The 19,716-nt window shown below is 41.9% G+C and overlaps 1 protein-coding gene across 1 annotated transcript in view; it reads left to right on the forward strand.

Annotated features, from left to right (window-relative positions):
• Positions 1 to 19,716, forward strand: part of gli2a (GLI family zinc finger 2a) — a 90,880-nt gene that overhangs the window by 45,789 nt on the left and 25,375 nt on the right. The window contains exons 3-4 of the mRNA XM_022202400.2: positions 7,708 to 7,813; positions 15,911 to 16,116. Coding sequence (XP_022058092.2) covers positions 7,708 to 7,813; positions 15,911 to 16,116 — 312 coding nt within the window. The remainder of the gene's footprint in view (positions 1 to 7,707; positions 7,814 to 15,910; positions 16,117 to 19,716) is intronic.

Raw genomic sequence — 19,716 nt, forward strand, 5'->3', positions numbered from 1 at the left:
ATTATTTCTCCTCAAAGTTAAGCCTGTGTCCATCTGTGTCTTAAATAACACTTGTGTCTTCACTGCTAAAAGGGGAAAATGTTGTGTATCATTCTGTGAGCCTCACAGACACATCTAACGGATTCAGTATGGCAGTTTGATGGAGACCAGACCAAGTCCGTCCAGGAGATACTCCCCAGTCTCTTGTTGAGGCCCAGAGAGCAGCCTACCCGGGGGGCACCTCACCTCAGGGTGACCTCCAACTGAGACGTCTTTAGATTGATGTACTCTGCCTCCTTCTCCCACACATTGTGTGCCATTTTGGGTACTTCCTCTGCTATTCCCTTCTGTTCTTTAAAGGAAAAAAAGCCCTGTGGGAGGGGGAGTGCTGAGCTTGCGCTAAGGATGTCGTCATAGGGCGCTGAGGACGCTCTTTGTGTGAACTGGCAGCTTCTCTGTCAGCTGTGCCTGAGAGGTTAAAGGGCTCACGGGAGACAGAGGAAAGCTCTGAGTTCCCGCCGTTTGAAGTGACTTTGCTTGATCAGTGCGTTTGCAGTTGCCAGAGCTGAGCAAGCACATGCTGCTCAGACCTGAGAGAAGGAGGAACAGAATGATGAAGTCACGGATGTGATTGTGACAACTCAGTACATCAAGTATCACTCCACTCAGTGGTCTACACATTTACAGCACAATGAAGACTCTCCCAGTTGGGCCTGTCCTGTTTTACCTTGCATCTTCTTGGCCACCTCTTTTCCTTACCACCACAAACCCGGTGCATTAATTATTCGATCAGCCTTACACCTGTGCTCTACAGTGGCCAGGCAATAAATCAGACGTCTGCATGGGAAGCTGATTATCCTGACACCTCATCAGTCTTCACCGAGAGGCCCACTGCCTGCCACAGGGAGAGGTACACTAAGCCAAGCTACTTGCACGTTAATACATCCACAACTGCTAAATGCACTCAGACTGATGATACATATCAGTTGTTAGGCAGTGGTCAAAAGGTGCTTCTTCAACTTTCAGAGTGAAAACCTTGACTAATTTTTGAGTTTTTAATTGAGTATGGGTCTCAGTGGCTGGGTGGCATGAAATTTTGCTAGTGGTTTGTTTCTCAAAAGTTGAGGGTGAAAGGGTCTGACAAAAACACAACCCTCTTTGGTGTGTTTCCCTTGGCACCTATTTTACACCAAACACTCACTAATGGCAACCCAGGTGAGATAAGGGCTCAGTACCACTCAGTCTTTAGAACAATTAGGGGAAGCAGTGCAACACCTTGTAGCTCAGGTGATGGATCATAGTAGTGGTAGGTTCGTGGGGCTGATGCTGAAAATAAGGAGTGATTGGCTAAGGCAAGCGGCAGATCTGACATAGACTAATCGCAAAGGAGAAGAGCCAGCTGGGTCTGAGTGAATCTGTAAACATGCCGGGACAGGAACGGAGGTAGCAGAGGCCTAGGCGTCTGCATAACTGCTCTGCAAGATGATACAACACATCTGGGGGTAGGAGGGATGTGGGTGTCATGACAATAAGATATAAACATCAGCCCAAGGCCCTGATAGCAATTCAAAGATTTTAATCTTACAGTCACTCTTATGAAAACAGCTCATAACCAATCGATTTCATAAATGTCATTATAAGCACTGCACGAAAAGCTACACTAATCACATTTTCATATATATGTGCCTGTAGTGATCACCTGGTATTAAATTAGTACCAAACTCAACATTTTTTCCTTTTAAGCATTTTCGCATCTTACAGCTAATTGTTTTTGTTTTGACAGCATTGTAATATTCCTGTTTTAGTTCAGTCTATTTTTTTTTTAACAAAACCTCAGATAAACCCATTGCATACTAAACATAGTGGTGCAAGAACACTGCATGTAAAGTCTAGCTATATATCTTAGTTGGTGGAGACCAAAACAAAGCTAAAAGAGAATGACAAGAATGCCAGTGTTTGTCAACGTCTGCTGGAAGTCACATTAAAAGTGCTTCTTGTTTAGCATGTTACAGAGTGTTGTGCTGACCTTATTGTGAGGAGCACAAACTTAGAAAGAAGAATAAAACCTGAAAATTTCAGATGATGCATTTTATCTAATCCTGAATAGCATAGCAGTCTGCATTTATTGGTAAACACTATCTAATTAAATTTGAAAAAAAAAATCTGCCTTCATCCTTTCCCTTTTTGTTTGTAATGCTATGGACACATTTCAATCATTTCAGTTCAGAAATATAAACAGCTCATTCCTAATGTGCCATTAAAAAAGCTACAGGGTCTCATGTCATCTTTATAGTGCCGACTCCAACTGTTAGTCTTTCCAGTCAGTGAGTGTTTGATGTGTATATCATAACATATACAGACTTAGCAGGAGTTCACAGGGACTAATGAATTTCCGTTCAAACCATCTTGTGTCATTATGAAGACCATTGGTGTAATCCACCTTCTGCCCAAAATCCCAGTATCAATAAAAAAGGTATCATTTTACCCTCCCTGAGGGCTGTTAAAAGTAAAGAGCCACCCTGTTAAGACTTCCTTTCATAGATGGCAGTGGTTCCGTGCTTTCCTGTAAGCCTCTAATCCCTCTGTCGCCATCACTCGCCCATGTACTGCCCTAGAGGAAGCAACGTCTTGCAAACTAAACCTGCAGGTTTCATGTTGTGTGTGTAGTGCAGGATTCCCGGATTAGGCTAAACACACACTTTTTATTAACCTTGAGCATAGCACTTGCTGCAGTGTGTTTTGTGTGTGTGTGTGTTTTTAAAAAAGCATTTCTGTTCAACCTCCAAGTTACACGTTTGTGTTTGTTTCAGTCTCAGTCTCAGATGATTGCTTACTGAGACTGAACTGTAGAACAAATCGGTGTCTGTCTGTGTAATTGTGAGTGTGAGTGTGTATGCAAGCACATGAGCATTTGTGTATAGCCATTGGCACGGTGCTGTGTAGTTAGGACCAAGGCCAACTTTTTCTGGTGGAATTTCCTGTCTGAATCAAGCACCCCCACCTCTCCTACTCCTCTGCTCTTCGCTTCCTTCTTTCCCTCTGTGCTTCTCTCTCTCTCTGACTGCCCCTTTCTCTCAAAGCACAACAAATGCTTTTTTTCCCCTGAAAATTATTCCTGGCTCGGCCTGGCCTCTCAGGGTATTATTATTATCATTGAGTACTTCCTCGAAACCGTGAGCCCACTCCACTCTCCACTTGAGCACGGTCCTGATCTTAGGCTTCATTTGGACATAATGAGACAGTGCTTTTCCGTCTTCTTTCCCTGAGTCATGAGGGCTACAGGGCTTTTGTTAACAGCGAACACCTGGCATTGTCTTTAGTGAGAGATCAAAACAGGGCTTTAACATGCAAACTAAAAAGGAGGAGAAGATGCGGGGCTCCTCCTGGTGCTTGGCAGGACTTTTGGCATGTTTAGAGCGTCATTATGGGGGATTAGGGGCAAAGAAATGTTCAGTCTGATAACAAACACCTTATGAGAAATTAGAGCAGGTATGGTGCCTGAAAATGACCAGTGGTTCAAAGCTTCTGTGAACAGCAATGATTCATGATATGAGATTGTACCAACAAAAGCCCCTCAGTGCACTGGAGCACACTCACTGAAAAAGATCAAACAGGCCTTCAGAAAATGGTAACTTCTCACCCCAATGTCTGTGTGCTGCATGCATTGGATATTGTGATGCACTATGCTATATTCAGAAATCTACACTAAGACAGACACAAAAGACATTATGCTTATGATATCAAGCTCATCTTCTGGAAAAATATGACTGTACAGTCATTTAATTAGAAAAGACGATGCAGTAAAATCAGTGAGCATGTCCTGTTTCCAGTGAACGGAATACTGTTCAGTCCCATTTGTGTGTAGATCTGTGACGTTCACCAAAAAACGCTGCTCAGTGGTGTGTCGTACTACAGAGTAAAACAAGATTTTGCAACTCAAAAAGTTGTCATGGTGACCATTTTATTCTTTGTCTCAATGGCACATTGCACTTGAAACAAGTTGTGCTAGTGTCTCCCATACTGTTTGGAATATATGGATCCCAGGGTGGAGTGACCCCACATGCCAACATACCCAGAGGGGACAGACAGGCAGTAAATCAAGAAACTGAGGCTTGTGAATCCCAGTCTTGTATCCCAATCTTGTACCTGTCGGTAGTTGTCCCTGCAGCCCAGAAAACAATGCAGCTGTCTGGGTGATGGAAGGTGCTGCTCAGCCCTTATCACCCCACATCCAGCAGCACCAACTTGGAAGGATGCAGGGGGAGGATTGAGTTTTTTGAGCTTCTGCTTGGTGCTGTCTAATTTAGGACATTTGTCTATGTTTTACAAATGTACTGCCCATTATTCCTTTCAAAGAAAATTTTAAGCCACTGCCTGTGGAAAGTAAAACATTATAGAGCAGAATATAAGTAGAGTTTAATGATCATCTCATCAGATTGGAAGACTTCCAGCACAACCTTGCTGTTTTTGCCATAGTGTAGTCTCCTTGTCTTGCGTCCTCCCCACCCTCTCCACCAGAGATGTGCCAGGCAGCACAAGCAGGGGCACCTCTCAGACAAAGCCCCAACTTCTGGCTCCACTTGTGAAACAAAGCTCAAACTCCTTTTCCCAGCTCTCACTCCCTCTCACTCATTTACTGGGTGCCTCTTTTGGCTTTGTAACACACAAGTTGACTCGGAATTGGCCGTCTGTCTTGCGCACAAAAGCGAGGGAGGGTCACTGGCTGAGATCCAGCGGCATAGATCTTGATGGAAACACAGAGCCCTTGGCCTTCTAAGCTCAAAGGCAAGAGGAGGCACCAGACAGCTTTTTACAACTCATTTTGTCTTCATGGTCAGTTCTCACTTCTCCTTGTGTATCCAGTTCAATTTTGTGTTTGCTAGTTGTATCTACAGACATCCAGTAATTTTTAATAAAATTTCAAAGTATGCATTATTTGCTATGCAAATCTACTATGTCTGTCATTTCTGAAATGTACATTTCAACAAAAATCATTCCAGCATGTTTCAGAGAGAGCCACGCTTTTGGTAACACTAATGTTTTGAGCAAATTTTTTAAAATGCAAGACTTTCATACCTATTGTATTCTTTTTTAACTTAACGAAACAGCAATGTTAGATGTAAAAAATGGAGGCAATATCTTCACACATTTTTGCCCAAAAGTATAGCTGAATAATATCTGTTAACTTCAGCAAATGTTGTTCTGGCAGTATATCAGTAATTCCAGTCCCATCTGGAGACTGAGTTCTCAAAGCTAAAGCAATCATTGACAGGTAATGCCTGTTCTTAAACAAATTCCACACCAGTGAAATGTTTCATAGTTCACTGCTGCCTTCAGGGAAACTCTCCCTGGAGTCATATGTAATCCCACCAGAATTAAGTTAGAACAAGATGGTACAACGTCATGATGATTGCCCCAGTCCCTGTAACAAAAGGCTCAATCAGGGTTAAGTAGCAGTAATGTCTGTCTTTGTTACTGGCATCACCTAAAAACAACAGGCAGCAGTCTGCTGTAGCCTACAGGCACAGAGTCCTGTTACACCTTGTTTTAACATTGCTAGCTAGAGTGAATTAGGATACGGCACATCTCAAACATAAAGGTGTTTTTACCAATACAAGCAGAACAAGAAAATCCACGTGACATTATCATTACTGTGTGTTTAATATAATGTATTGAAATTCACATTTTCTTTTCCAAAAATGATCTTACATGTAACTGCATTTACCCCGTCATATTTTGGCCTGATAGTTTCAGTAGTATATATCTTCTTCTTCTTTTCCTTTTGGCTTTTCCCTTCAGGGGTCGCCACAGCGAATCAATTGCCTCCATCTAACCCTGTCTGCTGCATCCTCTTCTCTCACACCAGCTACCTTCATGTCCTCTTTAACCACATCCATAAACCTCCTCTTCGGTCTTCCTCTAGGCCTCCTGCCTGGCAGTGGGAAACTCAGCATCCTTCTACCAATATATTCACTCTCTCTCCTCTGGACATGTCCGAACCATCTCAGTCTGGCCTCTCTGACTTTATCTCCAAAGGCTCTAACATGTGCTGTCCCTCTGATGTACTCATTCCTGATCCTATCCATCCTGGTCACTCCCAAATAGAACCTCAGCATCTTCAGTTATGCTACCTCCAGCTCTGCCTCCTGTCTTTTCCTCAGGGACACTGTCTCCAGACCAAACAACATGGCTGGTCTCACCACAGTGTTGTAAACTTTCCTTTCATTTTAGCTGAAACTCTTCTATCACACCTGACACTTTTCTCCAGCCGTTCCAGCCTGCCTGTACACGCTTCTTCACCTCTTTTCCACACTCTCCATTGCTCTGGACTGTTGACCCTAAGTACTTAAAATCCTCCACCTTCTTGATCTCTTCTCCCTGTAACCTCACTCTTCCACTTGGGTCCCTCTCATTCACACACAGATACTCCGTCTTGCTGCAGCTAACCTTCATTCCTCTCCTTTCCAGGGCAAACCTCCACGCCTCTAGCTTCTCCTCCACCTGTTCCCTGCTCTCACTACAGATCACAATGTCATCTGCAAACATCATAGTCCATGGAGACTCCTGTCTAACCTCGTCTGTCGTCCTGTCCATCACCATAGCAAACAAGAAGGGGCTCAGAGCTGATCCCTGATGCAGTCCCACCTTCACCTTGAACTCCTCTGTCACACCTACAGCACACCTCACCACTGTCTTACAGTCCTCATACATGTCCTGCACCACTCTAACATACTTCTCTGCCACTCCAGACTTACTCATACAAAACCACAGTTCCTCTCTGGGCACCCTGTCACAAGCTTTCTCCAGATCTACAAAGACACAATGCAGCTCCTTCTGACCTTCTCTGTACTTCTCTATCATCATCCTCAAAGCAAATATTGCATCTGTTATACTCTTTCTTGGCATGAAACCATACTGCTGCTCACAGATGTTCACCTCTGCCCTTAGTCTAGCTTCAACTACTCTTTCCCATAGCTTCATCCTGTGGCTCATCAGCTTTATTCCTCTGTAGTTGCCACAACTCTGCACATCTCCCTTGTTCTTAAAGATGGGCACCAGCACACTTCTCCTCCATTCCTCGGGCATCTTCTCACTATCTAAGATCCTGTTGAACAACCCAGTCAGAAACTCTACCGCTACCTCTCCGAGACACTTCCATACCTCCACAGGTATATCATCAGAACCAAGTGCCTTTCCACTCTTCATCATCTTCAATGCCCTCCTCACTTCATCCTTACTAATCTTTGCTACTTCCTGGTACTTACAATAAGAGCTTTCTTTTCTCAGTCAAGACAGTAATGTAACCCATTCGTCTGCTCTAATAACAGTAATTTATTAAGATCGGCTGTGTTGTTCTAATGAGACTTCCCTTAAGCCATTAGACCATTTATAGCAGGAAATGGTGGCTTTGTGCATTCCTTGTCTGACACATAAAAACAACATTCATGGTTGTGTAAAACCTGCGTTGGTCTTATTGGACAGAGTCATTAATGAACATACAGTTCTTGGGGCAAAAGCCACAGACAGTATAACAGGTTTCAATTACTGGCAGATTACAGGAACCTTAAAATGGTGGAGTTGCTTCTCATACTGCGTTGCAAGCGACTGTATTTCAGCTATAATATTTAATTGTCCGGCAACACCATTTTAGTAGACTTCTCATTTGGCTAACTTCAAGAAATGCTGTTCTCAATGTTACAACTTGTCTCTCTCTTTATTTACTTACAGGTGCCCATCACCTTTTTCCTACTTTCCACACACCCATCCCCATCGACATGAGGCACCATGAGGGGAGGTACCATTATGAGCCACACCCCCTCCACACAATGCATGGGTAAGCATCCAGAGATGTCTCTATTTCTTCTGAAATAAATTATTCATGGTGACCACCACAGATCTTCAATGTTGAAGTCATGAGATGCTCATGACATAATATATGTATGCATAGATATATATTCATAGATATTCAGATAGATTTCATATTTGTTCAGCACCTCAGCTGGAGAGTAAAGTGTTACTTCTGAGCTTCACTGAGAAATCCAAGTTTAGATATATCAAAAGCAGATACACTGACCAAGAGGGAGAACAAGATGAAGAGAAACAAAGGACATTGGTATGCATACAACAGACTGTCAGCATTTCTTTTCCTATCTCCTCTCCTAACATTCATGTTTTTGGACTTGGAGAGCTCTGTGGTGCTTGCATCACCCAAAAATGAGGAACTCTGCCAAAATACTTGTCTGTAGTAGAACAGCTCTGCAGAGAGACAGCCTAGTAGAAGACTGTGATGAAAGAAGTACAGAAATGATTTATTTAAGAATTAGTTGAAGCAATAAGTCTATGGTCAACTAATTTTATATTCTTTATTCTAAAGGAAAAAAATACACTGACTATAAGGTTAAGAAAAATAGATTAGTAGTCCAGTTGTGTGCCTGATTTTGCAACTTGTCTTCTAACCTGACCTAAAAAGAAACAATAATTTGTTTTCTGACTTATTATTGTAATACTACTCTAAATGTCTGTCCTTAACATTTCCAGGCCTTCCCATGCTTATCTATAATATTAAAATCCAGGAAGGGAACACAGGAATAAGATCAATAGAGGTTTTGTGAGAACTGTGCTGTTACATTTAAATTCAGCAAGATCAGGTGATACACAGTGTGGGCAGAGCTATTCATCACCAGCAAAGCGAGGGAAAGGAGGAGGGGAAAGTGTGGCTGTGCGCCTGCTTTGTTGTGATTAATGTGATGTGACTCTGACAGAGTGCTCCCGCTAATTCATCAAGGCCTTGATCTAGCTGTCTTTTCCCCAGCGCGCACCAAATTCACCTAATTACCGTGTGTCATCCTGAAGAAATGGAGCAGGATGTCAGTACAGGGCACTTGGTGGCAGCACTTCGTCAGTGGCTAGTTACTGAGTGTCGGGGTTGCACTTCTGTCTGAAGGCTCGTGTTTACTCCATAGAGAGCACCATTCACTACTGTTTGCATGTACCATAATGAGGGACACAGTTGTCATAGTACAGATTCTGCAGTACTCTACTTTTTGTTACCTATCGTGCTTCCTGGCTGAAAATACAGGGACACAGCATTTTTATTTGGCATTAGTGGTGTATGTTATTGTAGGAGAAGGATCCAAAAGTTCCAAAACTGTGCCTGCAAAAATCAAAAACTGCACCTGCTTTGAATTTGGCCACTAGTCCTGTGGGGTGATACACCATTTTCATCACTCCTGCAATGCTTGTAATTCTCTTTGGTAGTTCCATTGAAGTCCCCATGAAAGTTACTGCTCACGCATGACCAAAAACAGCATCTGAACGGTTTCATCAACCCTCTTATAGTGGAAGCTATGACTCTGTGGCTGCAGTAAATACTCAGGTTACTTCAGCACCATCCAAAACTCTTTTATGTATTAAATCTGATGCTGTCTTGGAAGGGCCCCAGAAAAGATCAGACAAGCAGCTACATGTTGCACTTTAATGGAGATGAGTGTAGTCAGATGTACATTTGGAAAATCTGGTATTGCCCTAAATTGTAATACAAACATAGAAGAAATTGTGTAATTGCCAGATGAGGCACCCGATTCCACAGTTGAAGTTGTAACGACAGGGAATTTCACATGCTGTTTGCTGATGGCATTGTTAAGGGAGATTTGCTGATGATTTGCTGAGATGCTGATAGACAATAATCTGATGCCTTTTGACTAAGCCAAATATCTTTGGGAATGAATGATTAAGGTGAAACAATCTTTTTAGTGTGACATGTTAACTGACCACATCTACAGCATTTAGACAAGTTTTTTTTACAATCTGTTTGACTGTGGAGAGGTGTGAGCTTTTAATTTCATTCAAAAGCTATGACACACACAGGTGGTTGGATGAAACAGTTTTCAGGACAGTATGAATCAGTTTTAAATGAATTGCCAAGGACTGTAATGTCATAACATAGAGCAAATGTCTTTTCAGCACATTTCTAAATGCTTCATCCAGGACTTAAAAGTAGCAGCACTACTGTGGTCTCTCTGCCTTTCACAAACTTAGAAGTCCAATGAAAAGAAACATGCAGTATCTGCAGTGCCTCTGGAACACATTAAGAAGAGCTTCTCATGGGATGACAGTAGAACTTGGACTTAGATACAGCACTTATGTACTGTTTGCTGCATATTGTGGAGTCGGGCATCTTCTGTGCAAACCCACAAGCCAGGAAAGCAAGCCACTGTGCCAGCATGTTTGACCGGGTAATTAGCATCCGAAATCCAGCCTTCCGTTCCCAGAACCTCAATGACAACGCAACGGATGAGAAAAACAGATCCCCCGCTCATTCCACAGCCCGTATTTATGCTTTTTGGGAAGTAGTTGGGGGGCAAATTGCAGCACTGAAAAGTTGAAATATGCCCAAGGTTTTTGTGTGGCAGAGCTGTGGCCTACACCGCCCCTGTACACAAACAGATGTGGTCTCACTCACCAGGCAATCAGCCCGTTCAAGGCCCACAGTCCCACAGCACGGAATGTGTTGATTAAATACAGTTTACAGATCAGCCTTTTGGGTTGATGTTGTTTTTTCCCTTCATTGTTTTGGTTTGGTTAGCATGGAGAGGGAATGGGCAGGGACATGGGTGAACGCTGGGAGACAAGAGGGGGCTAATTTTCGTGTCTGCTGATTGGTTGTTGGTGGTTTTGACAGACATGTTGTTATCTTCTGTTGTTTCTTGTTGGCTCCAGCTCCTACTCATCGTCACAGCTAGTGTTTGAATTTGGAGGCTCCCCCTGAGTTACCGACAGGAATGCACTGCTGAGAAGACAAGGGACCTATCAATCAACGAACCAGGATGTTGCAAATCAAAAGCCAGAAATGTTCACGGTTTATCACATGGTCTCAAAGTAATTTTCTTACACTCAAAAGAGACCAAATGGTATGTGACAGCAGCAAAGCCAAATAATGGATAACTACCCTCTGTATAATCCCATCTTATTTCAGTATATTATCCTATTGTCTGACACAGACCTCTTCTTTGTACACAGGCCCGTATTTTCAGGGAGTGCAGTATGAAGTTGTGTTCAAATCCTCAGCATCCTGATGAAGGCCCCTAAAACAACTAAGGCAGGATCTTAGCATGTCCCCTGTGGAGTAGTGTGGTGATTTATCTTGATCGCTTTGGCTGCCCAGAAGTACAGAAGGGAGTGTGTCGCATCATAATTCATCCCACCCCGAGCCAGTAGGGAAAATGCCAGAGAGGCAAATACTAACTTGTTGGTCAGCTAGGGGGTGAGGCAGGAAGAAAGGGAGTTTGAAGTTGGAGCGTGGTTCTGTGAGCTTGGCTTGACAACATGTTAGATGGGCAGCATTTTGTGGAAAGAAAAGCGGATAACTTTCAAAGTCATCAAAAGACCTTGTAAAATGGAATTAAACCTAGGGAAAATAAAAGTATTCACAACCATATATTAAGCCAATTTCTTTTTAGAGATGCATTGATTGAATGTTTATGCAGCAATATGCTTTTACTTTTAAGGTTCACTAAACTAGCTCATAGAAACAAAGGCTTTGTGGAATACAGAGCACACTGTCAAACAGTTTCTTTTCAAAGAACACTCTTTTTCACTTCTTACCAATCACTACAACATGTGCTTGTCACATATAGAGTCATGTTATTTGAAGCATTCTGACCCAGTTATTCTTTATAGACCAATACAATGATCAGATGAATATATTTGCATATTTGTGTGAGCGGTGACACTAAACCTTGCACTCTGTTCAGCCTGGTTTGTCACAGTTTTTGAAATTGCTCAATTTCATAATTTTCACAATTTGGTTTTTGGTTTGATATTAGATCGGTACTGCAGTAGCAAGAACATATAAAGAAACTTCAGTTTTACTCACTATCACCCTACTTCTAATTGTACTGCATCTGCCTCACCAACAGCCTGGTGTACATGCATTGTGGTATGCACTTACTCATAGAATTACTCAGATGCTCAACAAGCTGTGCCTTGTCCAAATCACTTTTTCTCACAACAGAGTTTTAACAATGGAACAACAGAGAGCATGTAATCACACAGTGCAGAACAAAGAGACAAATAGCAATTACCTGGTTGAAAGTATGTCATCTACTGGCTCACACTGCCTTCCCGTCCTTCTATCCATCATTATTTCTCCTCTAGCACCATCCTTACTACGACAAATGGCAAGGCATCTGTATTTGTATGTCTTAGTCTATTTCCAATATTGTACCTACCCATACTGTTCAGGAATGGTGGAACTTTCTTTACATTGCAGCTACTGATTAAGAGACATGGTTCTCTCTGGGCTCTAAGCCCCTCCAAAAGCTTTCTATTCAGCCTCTGTGACTGGAGCCTCTGGAAAACACACAGATTTCAAGTAACATCTTGTCAGAAAAAGGGTGGACCAACAAGGTTTCAATAATGGTACCTGCCAGACAAAGCTATTATTTGCATCTTCCTGACAGGCAGCAGTAGTGAATTTCACCTTATTATCAAGGCTTCATATACACTCTTGGTCGTTTGAGTGATTTACTGCAGCTAGAGTAGTGTGCATCGACTTGCTGGTTTGCTGTGGGCCAAGAAACAACGATTGTTGATGGATTGAGGTTTAAAGTAAAATGTTGCAAAATGGTTTTGATAGGTGCAGCATGGAATGAAAGACATTTTCATTACGATTGAAATGACTACATTCTTTTTAAAACAAGTTCACACTTGAAGTTCTGATGACATTTTTACTTCAGTAAATATGTGAAACATGCTGGTGATGCTCACAATACTATTTGAAGTAGCTTGTATTACCTTAGGAGTACATGTAGATAAATGATATGAACAATGCAAAAATCTTACAATCCTACTACAGCTATATTGTGTGACTGATAATGTATCTTACTTCTCTGTGTAAGAAAGCCCAATACCTGTCAAGGAACTATTAAAAACACATCACTGAGCCACTGACTGATGCTTTGAAATACTGAAACTATATATCTTTAAAACAAATGGACTTTAGTTGCAGTGTGAAAAGCAGGAAAGCATGAAGAAATGATTGAGCTTATTGCTGGACTGGGGTCTTTATTGGGATTTGCTAGATATAGAATAAAATTAAACAATAATACAAGTCCTATCCTTTTAAAACATGCCATTTTTCTGACTCTACAAATTACTTGAGCCATATACGGTTTCGAGGAAACCTACACCTAATCTGTCACCCATTGTGATCCATTATTGAAGCACCATCAGTCTAGGATGCAGGTAGTAATGAAACATGCTGGACAGATTTTTTGCATTACATTAGGAAATGTTTCTTATGTTCTGTCAATTTGAGAAAACATTTTAGACTGTATTGCAGTATATCTTTATGATTTAGCTACAGTAAATGCTGGAAATTCCACTGTGCAATTTCTTTGATGAGCTTTGAGTCACCCAGTCTAATAAGAAGAGAGCCAGTATCAGTGCCAGCTTAACCAGGTAGTTCCTTTAGTGAGGCTCCCGAGCACTAATCTGAAGAGGCAGTGCCAACCTCTCTGTATGCTGCTTCGCGGCGCACTAAGCAAAGCATGTTTTTGTGTATGGAGCGTCTGTTTCTTCTCACTTCTTCCCTCCCGCCCAGAACAGAGGGGTCTTTATGGTTGTTTGTAGGGGAAGAGTGGGCCTAACGGTAGAAAGTTGGCCCTCAGACAAGGTTGGTAGTCTGCATGCGCTTACTGGAAATGGAGCGAGGGTCTGGGCAGGGCTGGGCTGGGTGTAGGTTGGCGTCTGCTCAGAAACAGAGAAAGAAAGCCTGAGCAGGAAAACGCTGAAGGGAGGATGGGGAGGGTGGAGGTGGGCTGGGGAATACATCTCTGCCCTGCTAGGTTTCTAACCTACCTTTCATAGCCACAGAAAGTAGCGACAACCTGGAGCTGCGACACTTAATCAAATGATTTGACTTTCCTGATTGATATTTTTTTAGATGTATGTCACTAACTTCACAGACAGAGACAAATGTTGGCTATAAACCTGGCCTTGGAAAAGTCCCATTTTCTAACATAACTCTGTTGTCTATATTAACCATTATTTACACCCTCATCTTACACACACACACACACACATGTTGTGTACTCAGCCTGCAGTTCATGCTGCCAGGAATCAAAACCACACATATAAACACTCATTTGTTCACAGCAACCATCGAGCTGCTAAAGTGTCAGCTTAAACAGTGTTTGCCTGAGTCACTCAAAAATAGATCTTTTTATTACTTTTCAGTGTAGTAGAAGAATGTTGCTGACAGACAGATTGAAGTTAAGAAAACTGAGACACAGAAAATGAATAGAACATTAGCTTCGCTGAATTGAGACAATGAATATTTAATCATTGAAAGATTTTAACAAGGCCAGCATGAAGTCACTTTGGTTTCTTAATTCAAAACATAATGTAAGAATAAATATGCAAGCAAAATGGCCAAAGAAAGAATATTCCAAGTAAAAATGTTGAAGTGATAGTTAAGTGACCTGAAACTTGAGTTCGTTATTTAAAGGAGCTTATAATGCCTACCGTTTTAGTCATTTCTTACTCAGACTCATTGTGTGAGGCCCTTTTTTTACCCCACTGACAGTATTACAGTGAGTCATTAGTCAGGGCATTTCTTCTACAAGAAGGCCTCCTTTGCCTTCATATAGCTGTCTCAAGGTTTATTACCCTCATCTTCCTCCTCCTCTTGTCTACCTCTACCCCTTCTTTAGAGAAAATGATTAATGACTTATGGTTAAAATACTTCATATGGTTGCAAAAAATTTAAAATGTATTATGTCTGTTGTCCAGTAGTCCATTTTCATGAAGACAGTGGATTGTACTAGTCAATTGTAGCTAATTATCTAATATTTTTTCAACATCAATTACTTCCCGCTATTCACTTATTGAAATTTTTTTGAACCATTCAATCAGTGACGAAGTGTTGATTTCTGGATATTCTACATATCTGTCCAACCAGGATGCAGTTTCAAACACAAGACAGCTTAAATTTGATTGTTGTTATAATTTTATCTGACAGACTGCCATTAAATTGCTAAGTGATAAACTGTTCTTCAGCCTCCTCTCTAATAGTCCTTACTTCTCCAGATTAGCTGTCTTTCTGAGAACTGAGTTTCTACCAGGTGTTCATACCACACACTGAGAGAATGACAGGCCGCTTATCAGAGCTAAAGCAAACTAGGTCGACATAAGTACTAGTGCCCCTTCAAAGGGTTGTGCCACTGCCAGCGGCTAGCAGACATTTCTATCTAGAACTCAACCCCTCAGGGCCATCCAGACTTATAACACCCACTTGTCTGCGTTCTTGCAAGTAGAGCCGCCAATTACCTGCCAGGGATGACAAATTTATTGTACAACCTGATTTGACCGGCAGGCTGACGGGAGAACTTCAGATGAACTTCTAGCCAAAGGTAGCTTTAGGCAGCTACATAAGCATCAGATTGTGTTCTGTTATCATGCATTATGCAATGCCTGACATGAGAGACCCTGTAGGTTTGCCCACCCAAATAGACAGAAAATACACTTTGTCATAGCATCACACTTGAAAAACCATGGTCTCGACTTGTCTGTAGCTTTAGGGCTTAATAAAAAGTGAACACAAGAGGATTATTATTTATTAGCTGTGGGACTGGGGAGGGGAAGGGGAATAAGTGAATTGAAACTGCAGACACTTTAGTGTAAAAACAGAAGTTAGGGCTTATCATTGAACATGCCACTGAAGATCACTCAGGATGATAATCAAAAACAATACATGTAATCAAATTAACTCAGGCTGTCTCCGCACCTTCAACCTCCTATTGTCTGTCTTCTCTTTCTCTTAATCTGTGACCTTCCTCCTCCTCACCCTGTACCTCTCTCCCTGTCCTTATGTCTGTACAGTTCAGTTCATCTCATTGAAATTTGCCTAATTCTAACCTCCTCTCCACAGACCTCCAGGATTGACGGGCAGTCCAGTCATCTCAGATATTTCTCTGATCCGTCTATCACCCCATGCAGCGGCTGGGACAGGGGAGTCACCGTTCAGCCCTCCACATCCTTACGTCAGCCCTCACATGGAGCACTACCTGCGCTCAGTACATAGCAGTCCCACCCTCTCCATGATCTCGGCTGCCCGAGGACTGAGCCCTGCTGAAGGTAAGATTTTCCTTATGCACTGGCACTGCACAATCACTAAAATGTTAGCTATAGACTTGATATCTGCATATGCAAATACAGCAGAAACTGAGGTGTGGACCTCAGACCATATTGACAATTTTACACTTATGCTTAACTGTATATTAGAGTATCCTACTGGGTTCCACTGGGGGTGATTTCTCTTACAAACTGGTGTAATCTACATATCAAGTATGCATTTATCTATCTGAAGCGATAGAGTTGTACAAGTTTCCTGACAATGGTGGAAATCAATGATACTTGTAGGTAATGAAACAGACAAACACAAAGGGAGCGAAAAGTTAGCCACCTTAGAGAGGTGAAAGACATTTTATATACATAAGTATGGGAGTTGTCTTTCGGGAAAACATTCCTAGTGTTGTACTTGGCTGAATAAGTGAAAGTGGCACGCATACAGTACCAGTCAAAACTTTGGACACACCTTTTCATTCAATTGTTTTTATTCATTTACATTATTTTCTACATTACAGATTAATAGTGAATACATCAAAACTACGAAAGAGCACATATGTAGTAAACAAAAAAGTGTTTCATGTTTTAGATTCTTTAAGTTATAACTTTGATGATAACTCTGCACATTCTCTCAATCAGCTTCATGAGGTAGTCTCCAGGAATGGTTTAGAATTAACAGGTGTTCTTTGTCAAGAGTTATTATGTGGAGTTACTTCCTTCATGATGTGTTTGAAACCATCAGTTGTGTTGTGCAGAGGTAGGGATAGTACACAGTGGAGAGCCCTGTTTGACTACTGTTGTAATGCACAGAAAGGTGAGAACCACTCAACTCAGTAAAGAGAAATGACAGTCCATTATTACTTTAAGACATGAACAGGGCTCCAGACTAACTTTTTTTCCGAGGAGCATAGTGGCCCCCAACTTAAAATTTTAGGAGCGCAGCCAGAAAATTTAGGGGCGCACACCAAAATCGACTTGCAAAGTAAATATTCACATTTCCTCTCATTTTCACTGTATTACTGATAAATACTTGCACAATAAATGCAGAAACTATGTTTTCAATTCACAGTTTATTGTGCAGCACTTGACACAACATAACAAGAAAAGCACTCAGAGACCGCAGTACTCCACCAAGGATGCTCAGTTGATGTATAATTTCCGACGGATGAAATCTGTAATAAAAAACTGAATACAGGCATGTGTTATGCATGTGCACATTATGTATTTATACCGAATCACATTTAAATTACTCTTATAAAGGTCTGTTGATCAGTTCATCAGTTTTGGCAAGCCTTTGTTTTGCTAGCGTTAAAATAACCATTTCCTCCAGGCTTTTATTTTGAAAGCATATTTTTAATGCTACGGGCTTTTATTTTGTGGCCATTTCAGCAGCACAGGAAGTGCTTCTCTAAGAAGAGGTTTCTTGACATGACAAAGACGCTGCAGAAAAGTCCGAAAATCCACGTTAAGTTGAAAGAAAACGGTTCCACCCTGTTGCTGTCTAGCAAAGGATGTGTCGAAACTTATAAGCAGCTGGATTGAGGACAAGAAGGGAGTGAAGGACAGAAAGGTGAATTTGTGTTCAAAATAAGGCTGAACGTAAATAAAGGCTTTGTGAAACATCAGGAGCTTCACCGTCTTTCGCCCCTCGCTCTCACACACATTGGCTCGCCTTTAATGTTGGTTAAACCAGGTCATTTTCGCATGACTGTCTACTGGACTGAAGTGTGGAGCAGAAGTTTGTCAGCAACAAAAATATTCAATAGTAATTAAAAAAGAAATCTGCAAATTTACTGGTCGCACATATGCGAGTAGATGAAAAATTTACTCGCACTCGCTCAAACTTTGGTCGCAAAATGCGACCATTTAGTCGCAGTCTGGAGCCCTATTAGCCTAGTTGCGTTAGACAACCCACGGCAACGAATTTAATTCTCTGCCAGGGTGGGTCTAGTTACCCTCCATAAGGCTCGAGGCTGGATTCTCCTAAAACTGGCCGGACCAATCACCATGAAGTGTAGAGTCAGAAGGCGGGCCGCGGGCGGGCGTAACGAAGTGACGACAGAGGCGTGACAATTCTGTCAGTTATCTTACGACTCGGCTTTGGCCACAGCCCTTAAAGATTTGAAGCTAAAATTCAACTTGAAAGATAAACAAAGGACGGCACTTAAGTGTTTCATTGAGAAGAAAGACGTATTTGGACTTATGCCGACGGGATATGGCAAATCCTTAATATACCAGTTGGCTCCGCGGCTCCGCTGGTTGGGAAGCTAATGGGACTTAGCCACAATCCGCCGGTGCTCTCGGAACTACGTCAGCCTATTCGTTGCGTTGATTGGTTGTATACCTACCCAGTTGCTGCAGAGGGATTTGATAGACAACCTTTTAGCCCGCCTCCCTCCCTGTCGAGCTTCCCTAGACCCTTGTGCCGTCAGAAACATGGGTATAGCGTGGCTAGGCTAGAGCCCTACATGAAGATCAGTCAAATTTAAAGAACTTTGAATGTAACGGACAGAAGCAAATATTCGTTTGTTCCCCATCCGTTATTGTCATTATACAGAAATGATTGGACACGGTCCACTAATCTGATGCCATAAGGTTCTGGTGGGACAGGCGAATTATGATTATAAGAACACTAGTCTGAAAATTCAATTTTGCTGTAGCATGCAAATAATTATATTCATAACTTTTAATCTGTGAATATCCCCAGAAGGTAATGTGAGTAAAGTCAGATACTTCTTACATGTTCATATATTTTAGATGCTTAACTTCTTAATAAATTATAATCACCATCATGTAGTCAGATGGAAACACTCAGCCTTATACTTCTTATGGTGTATGTAATGTATACAAACCTGAAGAATAAACTGACAGTGATGTGGAAAATCTTTAAAATGGACTATTCTGCAAATGCTGTGACCAGTTAACATTAAGGTGTGATTAGAGTTGAGCAGGTTTACAATTTGTATATCCTGTTTCCTAATAGTCAGCTATGTCTGCCTGACTGTAGCTCACTGCAAGAATATGCACTTCAGTTTGCACAGCTGATTATTTAGCCAACAGTGATAATTAGTGTTACACCTTATACATTCCCCTAAATAAGGTACTGAAGCATACCTTTCATCAAGCATTTTATGGTGTTTTTGCATGTGTATACACGCTCATGATTTGCAGTTTATTGGGCATGTGCTTTGCAGTGCAAGCAGCTTGCCTGCTCGTTTGTATATACGTTTGGGCAGTGGGAACCATAGAAAGTAGTGCAGACACAAACGCTCGGTCCGCCTTAACTATTGAGTCCACACGATGACAGACCTGTCCTCGCTACCCCTGTTCAAACAACAGGTCTGAGAAAAGAGAAGCACCACAGGCCTGCGCCAGCACCAATAAATCATCAAGCACATGCTGTTGGCACGTAATGCCTTCCCACCTTTTAAGAGAAGCAATGCGGAAGAGATGCTGTCACTGATAAAGTGGCAGGAAAGTATGGCACGAAATGGAGGGCACTCTGCCGCTCTGCAGAACATAAATAAAGTCTGTGGAACCATAGAGCTCAGTGAAGCATGTGTACACTTCAAATAGGGATACATGGGTGCTGGGCGTGTGTTGAAGGCT

Source organism: Acanthochromis polyacanthus, chromosome 21, assembly GCF_021347895.1.
Source record: "Acanthochromis polyacanthus isolate Apoly-LR-REF ecotype Palm Island chromosome 21, KAUST_Apoly_ChrSc, whole genome shotgun sequence".
Classification (NCBI taxonomy): Eukaryota; Metazoa; Chordata; class Actinopteri; family Pomacentridae; genus Acanthochromis; species Acanthochromis polyacanthus.